Source organism: Paramormyrops kingsleyae, unplaced genomic scaffold, assembly GCF_048594095.1.
Source record: "Paramormyrops kingsleyae isolate MSU_618 unplaced genomic scaffold, PKINGS_0.4 ups286, whole genome shotgun sequence".
NCBI lineage: Eukaryota > Metazoa > Chordata > Actinopteri > Osteoglossiformes > Mormyridae > Paramormyrops > Paramormyrops kingsleyae.
The window spans coordinates 17316-35414 of NW_027326223.1; the positions used below are offsets into that span (position 1 = coordinate 17316).

The 18099-nt window shown below is 47.6% G+C and overlaps 1 protein-coding gene across 1 annotated transcript; it reads left to right on the forward strand.

The window, feature by feature from the left end:
• Positions 1-401: 401 nt before the first annotated feature.
• LOC140587495 (threonine aspartase 1-like) lies at positions 402-17751 on the forward strand (the record flags this gene model as incomplete). Its single annotated transcript, XM_072708760.1, has 11 exons — positions 402-534; positions 1133-1200; positions 1847-1915; positions 2866-2986; positions 4579-4663; positions 5213-5292; positions 7141-7247; positions 10569-10574; positions 10694-10816; positions 11028-11106; positions 17641-17751. Coding segments are annotated over exons 1-11 (982 nt in total), but the record flags the coding sequence as incomplete, so codon positions are not given.
• Between the last annotated feature and the right edge of the window lie 348 nt (positions 17752-18099).

Genomic DNA, 18099 nt, shown 5'->3' on the forward strand with positions numbered 1-18099 from the left:
TTTAAGAACTGATGCACAGTAACAACTTCGGAACTTTCCTAGAAATTTGTACAAATTCTGAACTTTCTCTGTCGCCTTGACTGAAAGCGAATTGACATGCAATGTGCCAGTGTCCGCGTGCTTCTTGTGGTAAATATGAGGTGACGGTATTAACTTCTCGGTATTTAAGTCCAGGAACATAATAGGGATTTTGCATCCAGTAATCATGTAAATACCCTTCACATACTTTATGCACTCTGCATGGTCCCGTACTGCTGTAATCGCGGCGGTTCCCCTTACCCGCCGCCGGCTCGGCTCCTGGTCCCATCCCCTCCTGTGTTCGCAGGACTCGCTCTCCTGCCGCCATGCCTGCCCTGTGAGAAGCGGCCAGGGCACGATGCCTCCTGAGCCGGGCTGGGGTCATGGAGAAAATAATCCAAGAAGCCGAGGTGCGGCTACCTGCTACTTTCCCTCGAGTCTCCGGCGACTCGGCGGATCCAGCCCAGGACCAGCCACGGGACACGAAGGCGGTGGGGTTCGTGCTGGTGCACGCAGGTGTGTTTCCCCCAGTGCAATGCCAGCCTGAAACAGAACCCTTAATGACTGGCTAAGGTTTAACACCTAAGATGTAAATAAGGGATGCAGCTATTTATGGTGTACTTGTGGTCTTATTTGATGCATTTTGATTTTCAGTATTGCACTGCTCCTGTTTTTATAAATACATTGCGTCAGGTTTTCTTCAGCCATTGTTTAAGTAGGTTAGGCCTTTAGTCTGTAGTTACATCTTAAGCCTTGGGTCTGGGTTTTTGGGATGGGCTCTCAATCAGCCAATAACTGGGGGTCCCCAGGACTGGAGTTGAGAACCACTGCTTTATTATTGGCTGACTGAGTGGTCATCCCAAAAACCTGCACCCACGCTGGCCCTCCACGGCTTAGGTTCCCCACCTCTGTTATAGAGCATTCAAGCCCATCCTGAAACAGTTTGCTTGCTTATAACTCAAGCCCTTTGTTGCATTACTTTTATCGATTGTGCCACAATTCATTTGCCTAGGTGTATTAATTTGTTTGAACTAACTAATGTCTGAGAACAATGCACCGTGTGTGTCATGGGCAACTTGGCATTATTGTTGCTTATACTTGTTGTTTATTTCAGGGGCTGGTTACCACTCTGAGTCCAAAGCCAGGGAATATAAGCATGTCTGTAAGAAAGCCTGCCAGAGGGTGAGTTTGCACCACAGTACACCTATATGTTAACAATCAAGTAAAACTCTGCGATGTTCCAGGAAGTACTGCACAAAGGGGATGATATTGTTATCCTGTGACGGTCTCCCTTGCTACAAAAAAGGTCAAATATGAATAAATAAGATGAGGACCTTTCTCCCCGTCTGTAATCAAAGCTGTTGCGGTACATCACTTTATTTGCAGACATAAATCAAGAATGGCCAAAGTACGCCAGAGAATGCGAGTCACGTGTGGGTAGGGAAGTTACGTCATGCTGCAGGCTGTTTGGATGCGGACAGAATGCCAGGCCTCGGCATGGAGTTTATAGCCCAGTGTCTCTTACGGTGTTACTTTTTGAAATAGTATGTCTATATTTAGAGGGCTGCTACATTCCCTATCATGTTATTGCCTACAGACGACACGCTCATACATACATATAAATAATATGCAATATGTGTGTTGCTGTGGTTGTTCCAATTGTTGTGCTGAAGTTGTAGTTATACTTTGATGAAAATGTTGCCAGCGGGAGTTGAATACCATGACCACATGGGGTAATGGTGCCAGTGACGTTTATTCACGTTTTTTTTGTGCCAGAGGTCAGTGTCGAGTAGCGGCTTTCATTACGAGCTTTGGATGTGTCCCACAGGCCGTGGAGAAGCTGAACGCTGGCGCCCTGGCAGTGGAGGCCGTCGCTGCGGCACTGGTGGAGTTGGAGGTACGCTGCCATATCTCGCTGTTCTCTAGAGCAGGGTTTCCCAACCCAGTCCTGGGGGAACACCGGACGGTCCACGTTTTTGCTTCCTCTCAGCTCTCAACACAACTGTACCAGGTATTCGGTGTTCCTGATTGGCTGGGGGCTGGGAGGGAGCAAAACTGTGGACTGTCAGGTGTTCCGAAACCCGCTCCATGCAGACTCTAGACCAGGGGTGTCCAATCCTATGCACAAGGGGCCAGTTTTTTTTTTTTATTATTATTTTAAGTTGTACAGCATAACTGTAAAATGAAAAATACCTTAAAAAATAACTACTAACAAAGAAGCCAGAGGCATTAGGTTATAGTAAATTATGTAATTCTTATATTGCAGGGGTGTGCAATCTTATCCGCAAAGGGCCGGTGTGTATGCAGGTCTTTGGGATAACCTTTAGGTCTGCTGTTCAAACCCATGTGAGAGGACTCTTCAGCCAATTAGTCCTCTAATCAGTAATCTAATTGGGGAGTTGCGGTGAAAACCCACATATACAGCAGCCCTTTCTGGATAAGATTTGCCACCCCTGCTCTATACAGTCCTTTGCTCCCTGCCAGCTCCCGGTAGGGTGCCGGGAGGGAGGAAAAATATGGATTTTCTGGCAAGGAGCTGGGAAGGAGCAAAAATGTGGACCGTCTGGGGCTCCCTGTGGACCTTGTTGGGAAACACTACTCTAGAGTCACTGTGGAGCGGTACTCTTCTCAGAATGTAATAAATCTGACTCTGTGACTAGCTGGGGGTACACAATCATTTTAATGGCCTCGTTCACAGAAATGCAAGCACGGCTCGACACGAGAAGGGTCTAGAGTTCCTCTGTGAATGTTTTCCAACCGCTGGATGGGAAGCAGAAGGAAGCAGCTAGAATGTTCCTGTGCTGGAAAAGTCTGACAGGTGCTTTAACAGCGTTTTGAACTTCACAGGATTCTCCTTTCACCAACGCTGGCATGGGCTCCAACCTGAACCTGTCGGGGGAGATTGAATGTGACGCCAGCATCATGGATGGAAAATCCTTGCAGTATGGGGCAGTTGGTGCCCTCAGTGGTAAGGTTTCTGAGTTATGTTTGTCCATCACTGGTGTTACGTTTGTCCCTGGTTCTGCCCGTTTAATGGCGTGAGCTTCTGCATGATAAATCCGTTGCATTGGTTTCCTCGGGGCTGAATGGAGCTCCTCTCCACCCTTCTTTCTTCATTTTCTGGCAGTTCTCTTTGGCTCTTGTAAAAATGGCTGCTTCAGTTGCCCATGCCTTTTCCATTATGCTGTACCCCACTGTGGGCTTTGCCCTGGGTGTGCTTTGGATTATGACAGGCGTAAGCCACAAAAAAAAAAAAACCAGTCCGTTCAGACTCCAAGAGAATGTCACTTCATGGAGTCTACTCCTCCTCAGTGGGCAACTGGAGATGTTTTGCAAGAGCACTGAACCATTCTTCCATAAGTAAGCCCTAGAAGGCCTCAAAGCTTAAAGAGCATTTGCAGCCTACTGGAAGAGAATTGCCAAGGCACGTCGCCTACTCAGAAAGACGGCAATCGGAGAGGCAGGAAGTGTTTACCGTCGTAGCCAAAGCTGATAAGACCTGCAGTGCTGTGCCCTAACACTTAACCATAAAATTGTTACTCTGCAAAGGAATGCGTCTTGGCGCAAATTTATAATGCTCCCTGTCCCTGCATTTCCTGTAAGGTTTTTGCTGGAGGTGATAAAGAATAAAGCCCTAGTCCAAGTTCTTTTTTTTTTCCTCCTCCTCCATTATTTCTTTCTTGTGTACGTCTGCTTATATGTGTATGCTGCCTTGCGTGCATGTGCGCGTTTCAAGAGGCCAATTGCGGCTGTGTTTCTGGAACACGCAGGAAACTCTCCCACCTACAGCTGAGAGATCCAGGGTATCACACTTCACTAAACAGATCTGACACCAAAAGGGAAGAATCTAAAAACACAAACGATGGAGGAATACTGTGTAGTCTTTGTAAGAGACAAATGTATTCCAGTAAAGTAAGCAATTTCTGAATTACCATTGCATTGCAAATGAATCCTTACCCCTCCTGATTGGGAGCCCATGGTTGTCTAGATGGGAGCCACATTTTCACCCTGTGCTTCAGACATATTGCTACCCCGAAATGTGTTTATCTGTTAGGCACATAGCCACATGGCAAACATGAGTTTGAAACCCCCCCGAAATCTATTGATAGGGTTGCCGGATACCCCCGGAAATTTACGTCTGGCTATGGGCCTACTGTGCTTTGAGATGTCCAGCCCAGGTTTTTGCCTGCAGACCCCAGCGATGGTGTTTGAGTATAAGCTTGTTGTTCTCACTGACAGTCGGTGCTGGAGACCTTTTCACAGAACACCGGATGTCTTAATGGGGATTCTAAGCAAATATATTGGGTCATTCTTACCATTCAGACTTGTCCTATCAGTTTCTACCTGTGACTGATTGGCAGTCACCCTCGAGTTATCAGTGTTCATGTGGGACAAAGCTTGCTCTGCCCTATATAAGTCGATCGATTGGCTGCCTTTTCCGTCACCCCTCTTCCCGTTTCCTTATTTGGTTCGTTAGGTACGATATCGGGCTTCCCTTGCCCCCCCACCTCTGTTATGTGTGTGCTGGGGATACTCACGCCTGTTTCTCTGTCCCACCAGGCATTAAGAATCCAGTGTTGGTGGCAAACAGACTGCTGAGCGAGGCACTTAAAGGGAAGTTGTCTGCGGGTCGTGTTCCTCCTTGGTAGGTCCTCCTGTCAGCAGAGGCTCTGTTTTGACAGCGTGTTCTTCACATCAGGGTTTCCTTAGGAACCTGCGAAACGTAATATATCAGCTACTGCATTCCTTCCCCTTGGAATATAGAATGTGTGAAATTCTGTGGTCATTGAATTCGCTGAATTTAGTTCTTCTTTTAAACATGGGAGGACCATCACAGATGCGGGAAGTAAAACGAAATGGGCTTTTGGCAGAAACCGGCATGCTCCTGCCTGGCCATCACCCGTCCCAGGAAGAACCTGGATTTACTTGATCCGTTTCTTGCTTGGCGAGCACTCTCGTTCCAAATGACTTTTTAACGCTTCTGCATTTCTGTATTTCTGCATAAGCGCTTGTTAATTGTAGTGTATCGGGACCTTTGTAGATTATTCACTGAATTAATGTGACCCTGCCAGTCTCTTATTTGGAGTCACTGGAATGTTAAAAGCAAATGTTTTGTCCATTGGCCGTGCTTGTTACCTCTCAGCAGTCATCATCACGCTCTCAGTAATATGCCCGATTGGTTCTCCTGTCTCAGCTTCTTGGTGGGGCGAGGAGCCTATCACTGGGCGGTGGACCACGGGATACCACCTTGTCCTTCCGACAAAATGGCCACGAGTGAGTATTGCGGGCGCACCGAGTCTTCAGCACGCCCTCCTCTGCGCTGTCGCTCTTGCCAGTGGACCTCTGCAGGCCAGGAAGCTTATGATGATGATAAAGCACCCAGGGAACCCACGTGCTGCTGGTGCTCCTTGGAAGGTGCTGCTGGCACTCGGATCCCTGCCGATGGCACCAGTGCTGCTCTCTCTCTCCCTCCCCGAGTCTTAAAAGTGCAATAAAAGGCCCCACGGGTTGGCATGTGATATGTTTATTCTATTTATAGAGTGTTTGCACGCAACGCAGCAGATATGTGTTAATATGAAGTCTCGCTATGTGGTACTGCAGAGCTGGAATGCTTTGTTCTGTCCATTTATACAGCTGGGTCTTTCAGTTTTAACTTTTATTTTTTCCCCCCACCCTGCCAGAACATTTCTGCTTGCACCTTGCTAACCGGTGCTCCAGCAAGAGCTTAAAATATTTCAGCCCAGTTCCTTAATCACATAATTAAGGGTTTCTTTTAACATCCTTACTGTATTAATCAGTTGCATATAATGGCACATAATATACACACATGCTGACTTCCACTGCTTTCTGTGTATATTTGTCTCTTCAGAATACTAAACTCGGCAGCTACAATTCAGTAGTCAGTAGTTATCTAATTACAAACTTTATTTGCAACTCATCCATGTAAGTTTTACGTTAATTTATCACAATTTTATTATGACCATTCACTGCTACTTACTACTTCTAAAGTGTTTTTGAGCATGAAAACTGTATAACTAAAAGTTAACGTTGTACTTTCCTGTGCTGATTTATTATCCTCTGAATTATATAAACACAAACATATTTTTTCATTTTTGAATCGTGCTCCTCAATGCCAGTAGCTCTAGATCGTATAGGTTACTTTAGTAGTTTATTAGTGAAGCTGAATTGTCTCGTTCTTATAACATCAAAGAACCAGCTCATCTGACAGCACTTTTCCTCATTGAGGGACAAGTACGCAGTTTTTTTTTAATAGGAACTTGCTGTATTTCTGTTCTTTAAACGTTTTAACAGCACTCGAGTTTCATAATTACACTTAATAATTTTGAGCAAAACAAATTGTTTTTCAAGTGGTGATATTCTTCCTGATCGTCCCCTTAAAAAAATGTATGTATGATCCTTTGTCTTGTATCTTGAGCCAAAAGCACTTTTTTAATGTTGAATTGTTCACTGGATCCTAGACTGTTGTGGATTGGGAGCCTCAGTCCTGTTTATTGCCACGTGCGGTCTCGTCTTTGATCCCTGGTAGTCAGGGAGACCGCTCTTGGCCAGTGCGCGGAACGGGCACTGGATCGGGCACTGGATTTTCATTCCCCCACCGCCAGTGTCAGAATGCCTGGGATGCATCATCCGAAGGCGAGGCATGAGTTTAACGGACCCTGCTGAGTGTAAACGGAGGGCTCCGTGCCTGCGGGCTTGTTGTCACCACCCCCTGGACAGGACTGGAACGGCTTGACGTTTCTGATGGTTTGCAGGCAAAAATGAAACTTGGAGCCAGTTCTTTGCACCAGTGCTGAAAAGCTTATATGAGGCGAAAGAAAACACTGAGATCTTGAAGTCTTCAAATCCTGGGAGAACTACTGCTTTAAAACCCAGGTCCTGAGTACTTGAAGTGCCTAGATTCCTGAATCGCTTAAAAAAAAAATCCAGCAGTGTTAACGGAATATGTTTGATTCGTTCGATTATTTGGTTTGTCGTGCAAACAGAAGTGAATTGTTTGTGAAGGTGATTTTTGTCTCTTTTTAAAAGGGGTAAGAGATTTTGTGATTTTTGAGATTGTGATTTTGTGTTCCTGCCTTTCTCCCCCCTCCTATATGTGTGTAGAGTTCAGTTTGTCCGCTTATAAGAGGAACAGGCGGAAAATTGAGCTGGCAGAGAAGGTGGAGTCTGACTACGTGCGGGTGAAGAAGAGGAGACAGTCAAGTGAGAATGTGAGTGGCTGCGGTCGCTGCCGGGAAGGAGGGCATCGATTCAGAATTTGCCTCATCTAGTTACTGATTCCTTATGCAGACAGTGATGGAGTCTAACCACTCATTCTGGGGTCCCCCACTTAATATTTAAATTCACCTTGCTGGGAGGGGGAGGAGGAGGGGGGGGGCGTTGTTTTGGACGCTTCAATTACTTCAGAACTGCTGCAAATTTCAATTACTCATAATTGCTGCAAGGGGAGAAAAAAAAACACGGATTAAGCAGCTATGTAAACAAAGGATTGACTCTTGCGGTTAGCTGCTGTTTGATTGGCCTTGTCTGTGACAGAGGAGGGAGGAACAACAAATTGTGGCACTGCGGGATCTTCCTGGCTTCAGAGTCCAACTGTGGCTCCCAAGCCACAGGGTGCTGTCGTCACACCCTTTGACCCTCGTGACTGCTTACAGGCATAGCTGAAGATCTGGGTCAACGCCACCCTTGCCTTATAGTGGAAAAGCTGGCATCAAGAGCCAGTCAGAGAGAAGAAGGAAATCCCCAGCCAATCGCAAGAATGGCCTTAGAAATTGACAGTGCCGAGCTGTTTATTCAGAAAATATCTATACGGTGTGCTGCCGGCTTGTCTACGTGTAATTAAGAAGTTATCTTTGCCATGTGCCTCGAATTCCAGTTAGGTGATTTTTCTTTGTAGGCATCTTCAACAAAAATAAAAGAATAAATATAATTGAAGTGGGATGATTTTCTTATACTATTTTAAGGCCTGCAACAATATAATGATGAAAGGTTTGGCTAAGTAGAGTATTAACTAAACTCCAGCCCTTCGCAAAGGGAGAGAAGCTCTTGTTTCAGATACGGTGGTTTGTGTCAAAGCTGTCCACATCTGCTGCATTTTATAGGTCACAGTTCGTTTGCTCTTTGTGATATTCCATAGTGTTGATCTTTTTCCTGTCCTCTTTGGATCTTTTCTCCTCTAATGACTGAAGGGGATGAGACATTGGTAAAATCACACATACGCGCACACACGCACGCGCCCTCGCACACACACACACTCACACATGAGTTGTAAAAGTCGTTCTCCGCTCATTAGCGTGGGGATGCCGCTGTTTCCGTCTCGGCCGTTTGAGCGACTTTGAAAAGCCCTGTTGGGGTCTCTGTCACAAACGGCAATCCTCTGCAAAGGAGACGCTCGCTCGCTCTCTCTTCCTGCCGGAAGGGCTTTGTGTCCTGGACCTCCCTGTATGCTGTGGGATTCTCTGGCGAAGGTGGGAAAAAATCCCAATCTATGGCTCTCGTATCCAGCGAATAAAACTGTATAATGTCCTCCCTGAATAGTGCCGTGAGTGTCCGTCCTCTCCGGTCTGTCTTCGCTCTCTCTAGTTCCCATCTTGAAATTATTATGTAAATTCTTCTGTGTACCATACTTAATCATGTTTACCCCCTTTTTCTGTTAGAAGTTGGCGGGAGGGGTGTGAGGAGTGTATTTGGACTTCAGAGGTGCCGGCTTTGGGAGGATGTGGGCCCTGCCGGACCGGGCTGGGGCATCCGGACGGGGTGTGAGCTGGGAGTGCCGCCCGGTCCTCTTGGAGTTTACCTTTATCCCACTTTTCTGTGTGGTCCGTCTGTGTGAAATGGAACCGCACAAGCAAACGTTTTAATAAATTAACTGGTGGGGGGGTCACTCACGGGTTATTAGGCATAAATCTTGGAGATTAAATCATAATAGAAGCCTGGGGAAAGTTCAGCCAGTTCTGTTATTTGACTGGAAAGACAAACATTTGGCTTGCTGGGCCGTGTCTGTCCTCCACATTGCATTGATATTACAGGAAGTGGGGGTGACTGCTTTTTGCTGGGATGTGGGCGGGTGGGGGGGGGGGGTGCCTCTTAGGTGAATGGAGGGAGATAAAGCAGCAGTTCCTTGAAAAACAATTTATTTAAATTCCCCTCCATTTTTATCGAGGGGAATGTTTTTGGAGGGCAGCGGAGAGGGAAGCCACCTCGAGACCAGTTAATCCTAACTTTTCAGCGTTGTTCCTTCGCTTGTTACCCTTTGTTTTGCCTGCTATTAAGTGGATATTCATTAAAAAGGAAAGAAAATGAAGTCTTAATTGCTGTCGCGTTTATGGAGGCTTGTAATGACGTTGGCTAGAAGTACTTTGAATCCCAACCGACGTCATTTTTTGCACCTTTCCCGTCATTATCTGGTGCATTTTGCTTCCCAAAACAAATGTCTTGCGGTCCTGTTCTGTGCTGTGCCCTGTGTTCCTGGTCTCCTTAGATTCAGTAGGCCTCCCTCATGGGTGACATTTTTTTGGATGCCAGCTCTCGGCTGCTTATTTTACCTCTTCGTAGTCTTGATCTTGTGATCTTGCTATCCTGCACCCAGAGTCTTGTCTACCCCTGTGGTTATTCTGGATCTGGGTCCTTGTAAAGAACCAGCACTTCCTGAAGGTCCGCTTGTCCCACCCCTTCCCAGCTGACTAGCCAATCAAGCGGCAGCTCCGTCGACAGTGAAGCGTCCCGGTTCAGCAGAGTTGTGCATGCGCATTTGCACATTCCTGGCTAAAAGGTTATCCTCGGCCTGAGCCTCCCTTTCAGCCGGGCCTCCCGTTAGGTCCAAAGAGATGGAAATGAAGGCCTTTCAAGGAACCCAATCCTTTGTTTTCCATTTTTATTTTTCATTAAAAAGATCAGCGCCATCCCAATGATGTGATTACGACCGGCCTGGTTTAGATTTAAAAATTTTTTTTTTTTGACCTTCAGAGCATATTTCCAAGACACACAAACAATAATTAGTCTTTTGGTTGCTTTATTCTTTCTTTATTTTTGTCATCCTCCGACAACTAACACCTGCTCAGTTTTGATGCAGGGATGCTTCCTGCTCGCATATTTTAGAATCCTGTTTATTATTAACAACAACAAAAATAATAGTTATTAATGCTGTCAGCATTAATATGTCCAGTTCTGGGGGGGGTGGTATAGAACAACAGGGGGTGCAGAACTTGTAATACATGATCAAAATTCCTCTGCTTCTGAAGAGGAAGCAATTTAGAATATGAGGCACTAAATGGTATTTTGTCTGGGGACCAGTTTTCATTAAGATGAGAAGAATATGAGGCTAGAGCAGTGTTTCCCAACCCAGTCCTCAGGAAACACCGGACAGCCCACGTTTTTGCTCCCTCCCAGCTCCCAGCCAATCAGAAACACTGAATACCTGGTACAGGCGTGCTGGGAGCTGAGAGGAAGCAAAAAACGTGGACTGTCCGGTGTTCCCCGAGGACTGGGTTGGGAAACATTGGGCTAGAGGATTTCTGATTCCTTCGGCCCAGTTACCTGTTGCCCGTTCAGCGTTCTTTCGGCACAGAAAGCGCCGATCCATCAACACTGGGCTTGGTGTCCCTTCACGAAGCGTCGACCTGCTCCTGCCGACCGCCTGTTTTTATTGGTTCTTCAGCAGGAGAACGGCTCGGGGTCTCTGGACACTGTGGGGGCTGTCGTGGTCGACCGGGAAGGCAACGTGGCGGCGGCAGTATCGAGCGGAGGCCTTGCCATGAAGCATCCGGGGAGGGTTGGCCAGGTAGGGCCCCTCCCACCATCAGCTCAGCCTTTATACGCAGCATATTGCAGCCTGATTGGTGTTAGGAAGGCCCCGTGGCCTTCCGCAAAGACTCCCGTAACATTCCTGTTAGACGTCACCCTTCCTGTATGATTCACCGGTTCCCACACCAGCATGGAATGGAATGAGCAGTAACCGCGGCGATGTTCTTCGGACCCTTGTGTGTCTGCAGGCAGCTCATTACGGGTGTGGCTGCTGGGCCGAGAACGCCTGCAACTTGAATCCATACTCGACAGCTGTCAGTACCTCAGGTATCACTCCGCCGCCCACCTTCGTCTTCCCTAGAGTTCAGCCATCCTGAGCCCAGTGTGCGTGGGTGTTGCATGTGCCTGCATGTGTTGCATGTGCATTTTTAAGTCTCTCCGGTTGCTGGTGTTTGAATGCCTGTGCTGTGACTCATGTCCCAGATAAGACTTCTTTATTTAATGAAGTGTTGAGCACGACCCCTGTAGACAAGCTGTATCCTCTTATCCACTCTCTTAACTTCCATGTGTTTTGAGATCAGCACCGGTAACGTCCGCTATGGGACCCCAACAAGTCCATATCGCCTCTAGTGTCCTATCGCAGCAGCCAAATGGAAATTTATTCATTCGCCGAGGTAATGAGCGAGACCTTACAGATGTTTTTCCTCGATTCCTGCCCACCACTCATTATGCATTGACCTGCTGGAAATCACTTTCTTCCGGGGTTTCCTTCCTTGGTTGTTCTTAGTATGATGGTCTGGGAGGAGAACTTTTGAACTGCTGTCTTGAACCATTGACCATATCTCCCCAGCTACCCGCGATTCTTGACCAGACCGCTTTGGGCAAAATGCAGACATGGTTAATTCCGAACGGAGGTGAGAGTGACTGTCAAAACGGAGGTTGACTTTGGATCAAATTGCTCTGCGGTTTCGGGTGTGAGGAAGGGCGATTTGTTAAAATACATAAACACGAGTGACGTCAACCCGGGCAGTTCTCTGCGGCCCGTGACTCATACATGGAGTAGATCGGGAGTTAGACCCGACCGCGAGGACTTCTCCAGTAGTGCAGCTTTGTGAGCCATGTATGATTCAGTATGATTCAGTCACAGAGACGTTGTGGTTTTCCATATAACATAGTATCAGTAGTAGTCATAGCAGGTAGTCACTGTGCACAAATAAACTGAAATCATCTTATTTGGCACACCGTAATATGGAACGTTGGTGTTTTTAATGCATTTCAGTTTAGAGCTTTGGGATTTTGTTGTCTGCTCTTCTAGTTGCAAGGTTGTCCCCTTCCCTAATGCACCTGTCTTTTAATTTCCGTTGGATGTCTTGCATCATAGTCATTATTCTTCTGCTCCCCTGGGATGCATCTAAAACATCCCTTTTCTTTGCCTGCCTTTGGTCAGCGTAGCATGAACTGATCAATGCCTGCCCTACAGATGCTGAGACGGTTGTAACCGAGTAGAAAACGCATCTCTGGGCTTTTCTTTGGCCCATTTTGAGTCACCGGCACCCCCGTTGCAGAACTGGCGAAGGTACAGAGTGTAATGCTTTGAGTTAGAGGCTGTTTATGTGGGGAAAGTTCAGCACGCAAAATACGGGCCTTTTTCTCTGTGCGCCACAAAAATAACATACAACAGCCATAATAAAGAGTAGACAGGATCAGACGATTTATGCTGCGGAGCCAGAGTACGTTTTATTTTCTGTGAGAGCCTCTGATTCGCTATGTGATTCTGCGCCGCTTTTATGGGGCTGCCTTTACATGAAGGTGAGAGCCACTCTGGATTTCAGCCTCACGGAGGCCGTAGACTCCTCATTGGGTTACACGGGGTAAAGGTCAAAGGTCAGAGGTGTGCCGTATATCCCAAAGCATGGACACGAGGGAAGCGTCTCCGGGCCTGAGGCCTTCTGCTTTTTTTTCACGTGACTCTCATGGACCCGGTTATTTCGTTTTGGTGTGCGGTTCATCCCTAAGCAGAGCTGGGGGGATGTCACTGAGTTTAGCGTTTGCCCGACTTTTTGGGTGTGATTGCATAAATTCCCAGTCCTGGTCCAAGATGGTCGCAGGTTACTTGTTTGGTAGCCAGTAACCAAACGGTAGGTAAGGATCCACAATAAATGGAATTTTTCAGCACCATCCTCTCCCAGCTGCCAAACTGCTCTTGGGCGACGATTCTGAATCCCAAAAGTAATGGCACTTTTCTGAGAGAAGCCAGTCGTAGGGAGGTCACATCCCCTAGCACATGAGAGGAGCCCCAGTCTGTAGCCACTTCTTGGTGGGGACGTCTTTTTCAAAACTAAATGAGATTTTCTGCTTTCTTCTCCATTCTCGCCCCCAGGCTCCCTTTCAGCGACTCTGTGTTTTAAGCTAATGCGGCCTGTCACTTGAATTAGACGTCCACCCTGTTCTGACCGCGTGTGCTCCGACCAACAAAGGATTGGCATGCACGGTCCATTTGTTTGTGTAGTGTGTGCGCGCGCGTGTGTGTGTGTGTGTGTGTGTGGGAGAGAGAGAGAGCAAGAGTGCCTGCGTGCCTTAGCTTCAAAGAACGACAGCTTAAAAGCCCTCGCGAGGGCAGCCCTACGTTGGACTGCGACACTATTGTTGTCACCATATAAAAACACATGGCTCTGCAGAGACATCACGTTATCCCTGCCTTTGATATGATGCACAAATTGGCGATTCCTTCGTTCTTTTGTTCTTTCTTTCTTTCTTTCTTTCTTTCTTTCTTTCTTTCTTGCTTTTTCTGTCTTTTACCCGCTGAGGAATCCTGACGCCTCTCAGATCCATCCCAAGCTCTTGCGTGTCTCCACAAACACTTTCCCCCATAAGGCCTGATGAAACCCAGAAGCCATTCAGTAGCCCTCTAGCTGATGGAAGGCTTACCCATAATCCTCCTGTGCTAAATGCACTGGCCATCGGCAATGGAAGAATGCATGTGGGGGGGAGGTGGCAAGGGCAAGACTGGAAAGACTGTGTGACTTTATAGCAGAAATCCCCCGTTTGTGTAGAGGCCTTTAGAGCCAAGGAATGGGGTGGGAGGGGGGACGATGGTGTTTGGCTGTTATCGCATTGTGGTAATGCCCCTCCGTCCCCTCCGGCATAAAAGGGCAGCTCAGCCTGATAACCCAAGGTGCTGAGGGGCACCGAAGGGCAGGTGGGGTCTTGGTCGCTAGCCCTGCCACGGGGCGGCACACCTGGATCGGATCACGCGCGCCCGGTCCTGGCCTGGAGGGCACCTTTGCCGGCAGGCCTGGCTCTGGTTAGAGGTGTCCACAGCCCGTGATTTGTGGCCCTGAGTCACAGCAGTGACGTGTTGTTTACCCGCAGCTTCAGTGGCCCGTCCCTGCTGTCTCCTTGGCTCAGGCAGAAGGCCGCCAAAAAAGATCTCCATCAGGCACGCTTATTAATTACCAACTAATTGGAGACTCCCTTTTTTCATTTTGCTTTTAATTTCTCGCCATGGAGATATTTGTACGCACTAAGAACAAAACTGGAATATTCCCCCGCACCAGAATATATTTTGTCACAAACTGCCCCCCCACCCCCAGTTCAGCACCAACTTTTTTCTTTCATGTTCTGTAAAATTGGAAACGTGTGCAGAGGGGGATATGAATGCGTGTTGCTCTGGGCACCTGCTTTTAATTTCCGAACTTAAAGGCATCCCCATCAAAGGAGTTCTGACACGGCGGGCTTAGGCCCTCCTAAGCCCCCCCCACCCCCACCCCTAATCACATATGGCACTCCATCCTTCTGTAGCTTTCTTTCGTACTGGTTCTGCTGGGCACCGTTCTCGGGTCGTCTTTTTTTTTCCCCTCTCTCTTTCACCCATCAGTTCCTACATGATAAGACGGATTTTGTCCATGAGGACCTTAAGAAAATGTTGTTCGTCTTTCAGAGATTCCTCAGAGATGTTATCTGGTGAGCCTATCAATGTAAAGAACAGGCCGATTCACCACTTTCTCTGCACGCTGTTGTCCTCTTCCAGTAATGTCTGGATTGTAGGGATTTAGGATCTTTCTCAGAAAGCCTAATAAGGTGGAGTATTCCTGGAATGGCATGCCAGCCTAGCACAGGACTTTTACCATGAAATGGAAAAATTCTCAATTTGTTTGTATGAGGTGCTTCTTTCCGTACTCAATCTTGCTGCTGAGATGCGCACACACATCCCCACACACACATCCCCACACACACATCCCCACACACACACACACACACACACACACACACACACACATCCCCACACACACACACACATAGGTGAACCAGGTCAGCCATCCATCCAGCACATATGGAACACTCGGGGTTTAGGGGCCCAGCACGTGGGGCGTTTGGGCGCCGGGCCCCAGTGGGACACCCACAAGGCCGACAGGCTTATACAGTGTGGTGTCACTGGCAACCCGGGACCTGACCACTCTGCATGTATATATTTTTAAAATAACCCATGCTCTGCAGTGGGTGTGTTTATTTATGCTACACGCTGCTGTTTTCGTCTCGGGACACAGTGAAAATATCCTTGGCTTCCTGCGATTTAAGACACTTTAAGGATGTATTTCTCGTCTTCTATTTGTGGCATGTGGGTCGGCGCTGAGTGTATTTCGGATTATGCTGTTAAAGGTCCGCCTTCGGACGCTGGGAAGTTGGCTGTCTGATGTGTGCATCCTTTGTTGTTTTGTTAGACTCGCGTGGTTAGATTGCATCTCCGCTCTGGACATTGATATACCCTCGAATTACTTGATTGGGCTTGAGAATTCGCCTTTCACAACAGCAGCAGGTCCTCGCCCAAACATTTCCTCTTTTCGACTGGTCCACCTGCAGTCCAGGCTGAATTCTGCCCCACAGGCAAGGTAGAAGGGAGCGAGATTGTGTGGTATCACCATTCTCTTTGCACAGTCTTCCCTACCAATCAAGTGGTTAAATGTTTCTGTCATAATGTCATGTCTTAGTGTCATGTCGTCTATATTATGTTTAGATATTGTACTTTCTGTATTATGTAGGTTTATTTTTTCCCATTTGCACAATGACCAGCAAGAGCAATTTCCCTGCTCAGTGCATGACTCCACGAGTCGCACATCTTAAGCTGACGATAAAAGATACTTTGACTTAGACTCTCCCACATGCCCAGAACTGCACTTTTAAACTCCCACCTAACCCCATGAAGCAGCCAGTGGTGAACCCACCCACAGTTGCACGAGGGAAAGTTCCATGCCTTGGAATCCATTGTCTTATCTTGTTGGGGGATGTGGTTGGAGGAGGAGAGGAACGGGAGGCTCATAGAGATCCACGTGTGCCCCATCGAGTCCTCCCAGCAGGGGCCTGCTAACCATTACTCCAGACCCCGCGGTCTTAAGAGAGACGCTCGTCTTGCTGTGACACTGCCAAGTCGCCGTGCTTCTCCCCAAGCTTCCTACGCGGCCTGATGGTTTCGCGGACTCTCTTCAGAGGATACTGCATGAGAAAGCAGGAAACAACCCTCCCCAAATTAACTACAGATACGGATTCGCGATTTCAGTAACGCCTTTAATTAATCTTTGGTATTTAATAATTTTGTCCCTATTTTGGAGCACAATAAAGTGTTTGTGAATACTTTTTTTATAGCCTCCATATATAGATTTAATCGGTAAAGGTGTGTGTCTGGGCGTGCTGCAGCAAGGGCCTTCTGACTGCGGTGGAGGAAATGGGCCGTCACAAATGCTCCTTAGCAAAGAGCTTTAACGCCGTGTTTGCGGTGTGGTCATGACGCACCGGCCAGGGCCAGCAGGTCGGCCCTCGCGGGGAATGCTGAAGGCAGCTGGTCGCGAGTCATAGGCCGTCTCCCGCTGTTACGCCCCAGGAATGCCAAGACATCTCCCAAGACTTTGCACACCCCTCAAGGGGGATTTGGCTCAATCCAGTTTGTGCAGAGGCTGCGACGAGGGGTGTGTGTGTGTGTGTGTGTGTGTGTGTGTGTGTGTGTGTGTGTGTGTGTGTGCGCGTTTGTGTGTGCACGCGCTTGCATGCATGTATTCATATCTTTGTGGGGACTTGCCATTAACTTCTGTGGGCCTAACCTATCTAAACTCCGACCCAGCCATGACACACTCACACAAAGTTAGGGTTAGGTAGGGGTTTAAGGGTGTCGTGATTGGGATTAGGGCTTTTCCCCCATAAAAATTAATGGACAGTCCAGACAGATGTGAATCTTGATGCGAATACTGGGGGAAATCCATTTGCTTTTCCCCAAATGCCACAACACAGACTCAGGGAGCCCTCAGCATAGCTGGAGCATTTGTTTTTTCTTAGATTCTGGGTTCACAGAGACTTCCTCACTCAGCATGGTCTGCGTTACGAAGGGTTTTGATGGTTCTCTCCTCCTTCTGGGGTGACAATTATTGTCATCTTTGGCTGCCCTGAATCGTGCAAACTATTTTTTTAGGTCTTTTCAAATCCCTCTTTTTATGTGTGTTTTGTTTCCTCTGTCTGTTTGGGGTTATGTGTGTGGCTGAGCAGGTTAGGGACCTCTCCAGAAGGTCATGGGTTCTGATCTCACAGCTGGCAGTGTAATCATATCATCGGGCCCTTGAGTAAGGCCCTTAAACTAAAGCTCTTATTTACTCCATTGGTGCTGGCTTACCCTGCTGTTTGATCCTAACTTTGGTCAAAATAGTAACTTCTAAATAAAAAATATGTGAAATATATAAACATTTATGTTTGCCTGCTCCCTTGCATGCACGTGTTTGCATGTATGTGCTCCTCTGAGATGTTGAGCATTCTTCTTTGAGGATAATGACTGTACCGCTGACTGCTGTGCTGGGGTCTGGCCTGTCTGTCGCCCTGCAGGCTGTGGGGAGCACCTTGTCCGCACCATGCTGGCCCGGGAATGCTCAGCGTCTGTGCAGTCGGAGGACGCCCATCAGTCGCTACTGGACACTATGCAAAACAAGTTCATTAGTGAGTACCAAGCCCACCAGTCCCAATGGGTTTGTTAACGAATGCCATGCCCACCAGTCCCTATGGGTTTATTAGTGAGTATCACGCCCACCAGTCCCTGTGGGTCTATTAATGAGTACCACGCGCACCAGTCTCTATGGGTTTATTAGTGAGTGCCATGCCCACCAGTCTCTGTGGGTTTATTAGTGAGTATCACGCCCACCAGTCCCAGTGGTTCTATTAATGAGTACCACACGCACCAGTCTCTATGGGTTTATTAGTGAGTATCACGCCCACCAGTCCCTGTGGGTCTATTAATGAGTACCACGCGCACCAGTCTCTATAGGTTTATTAGTGAGTACCATGCCC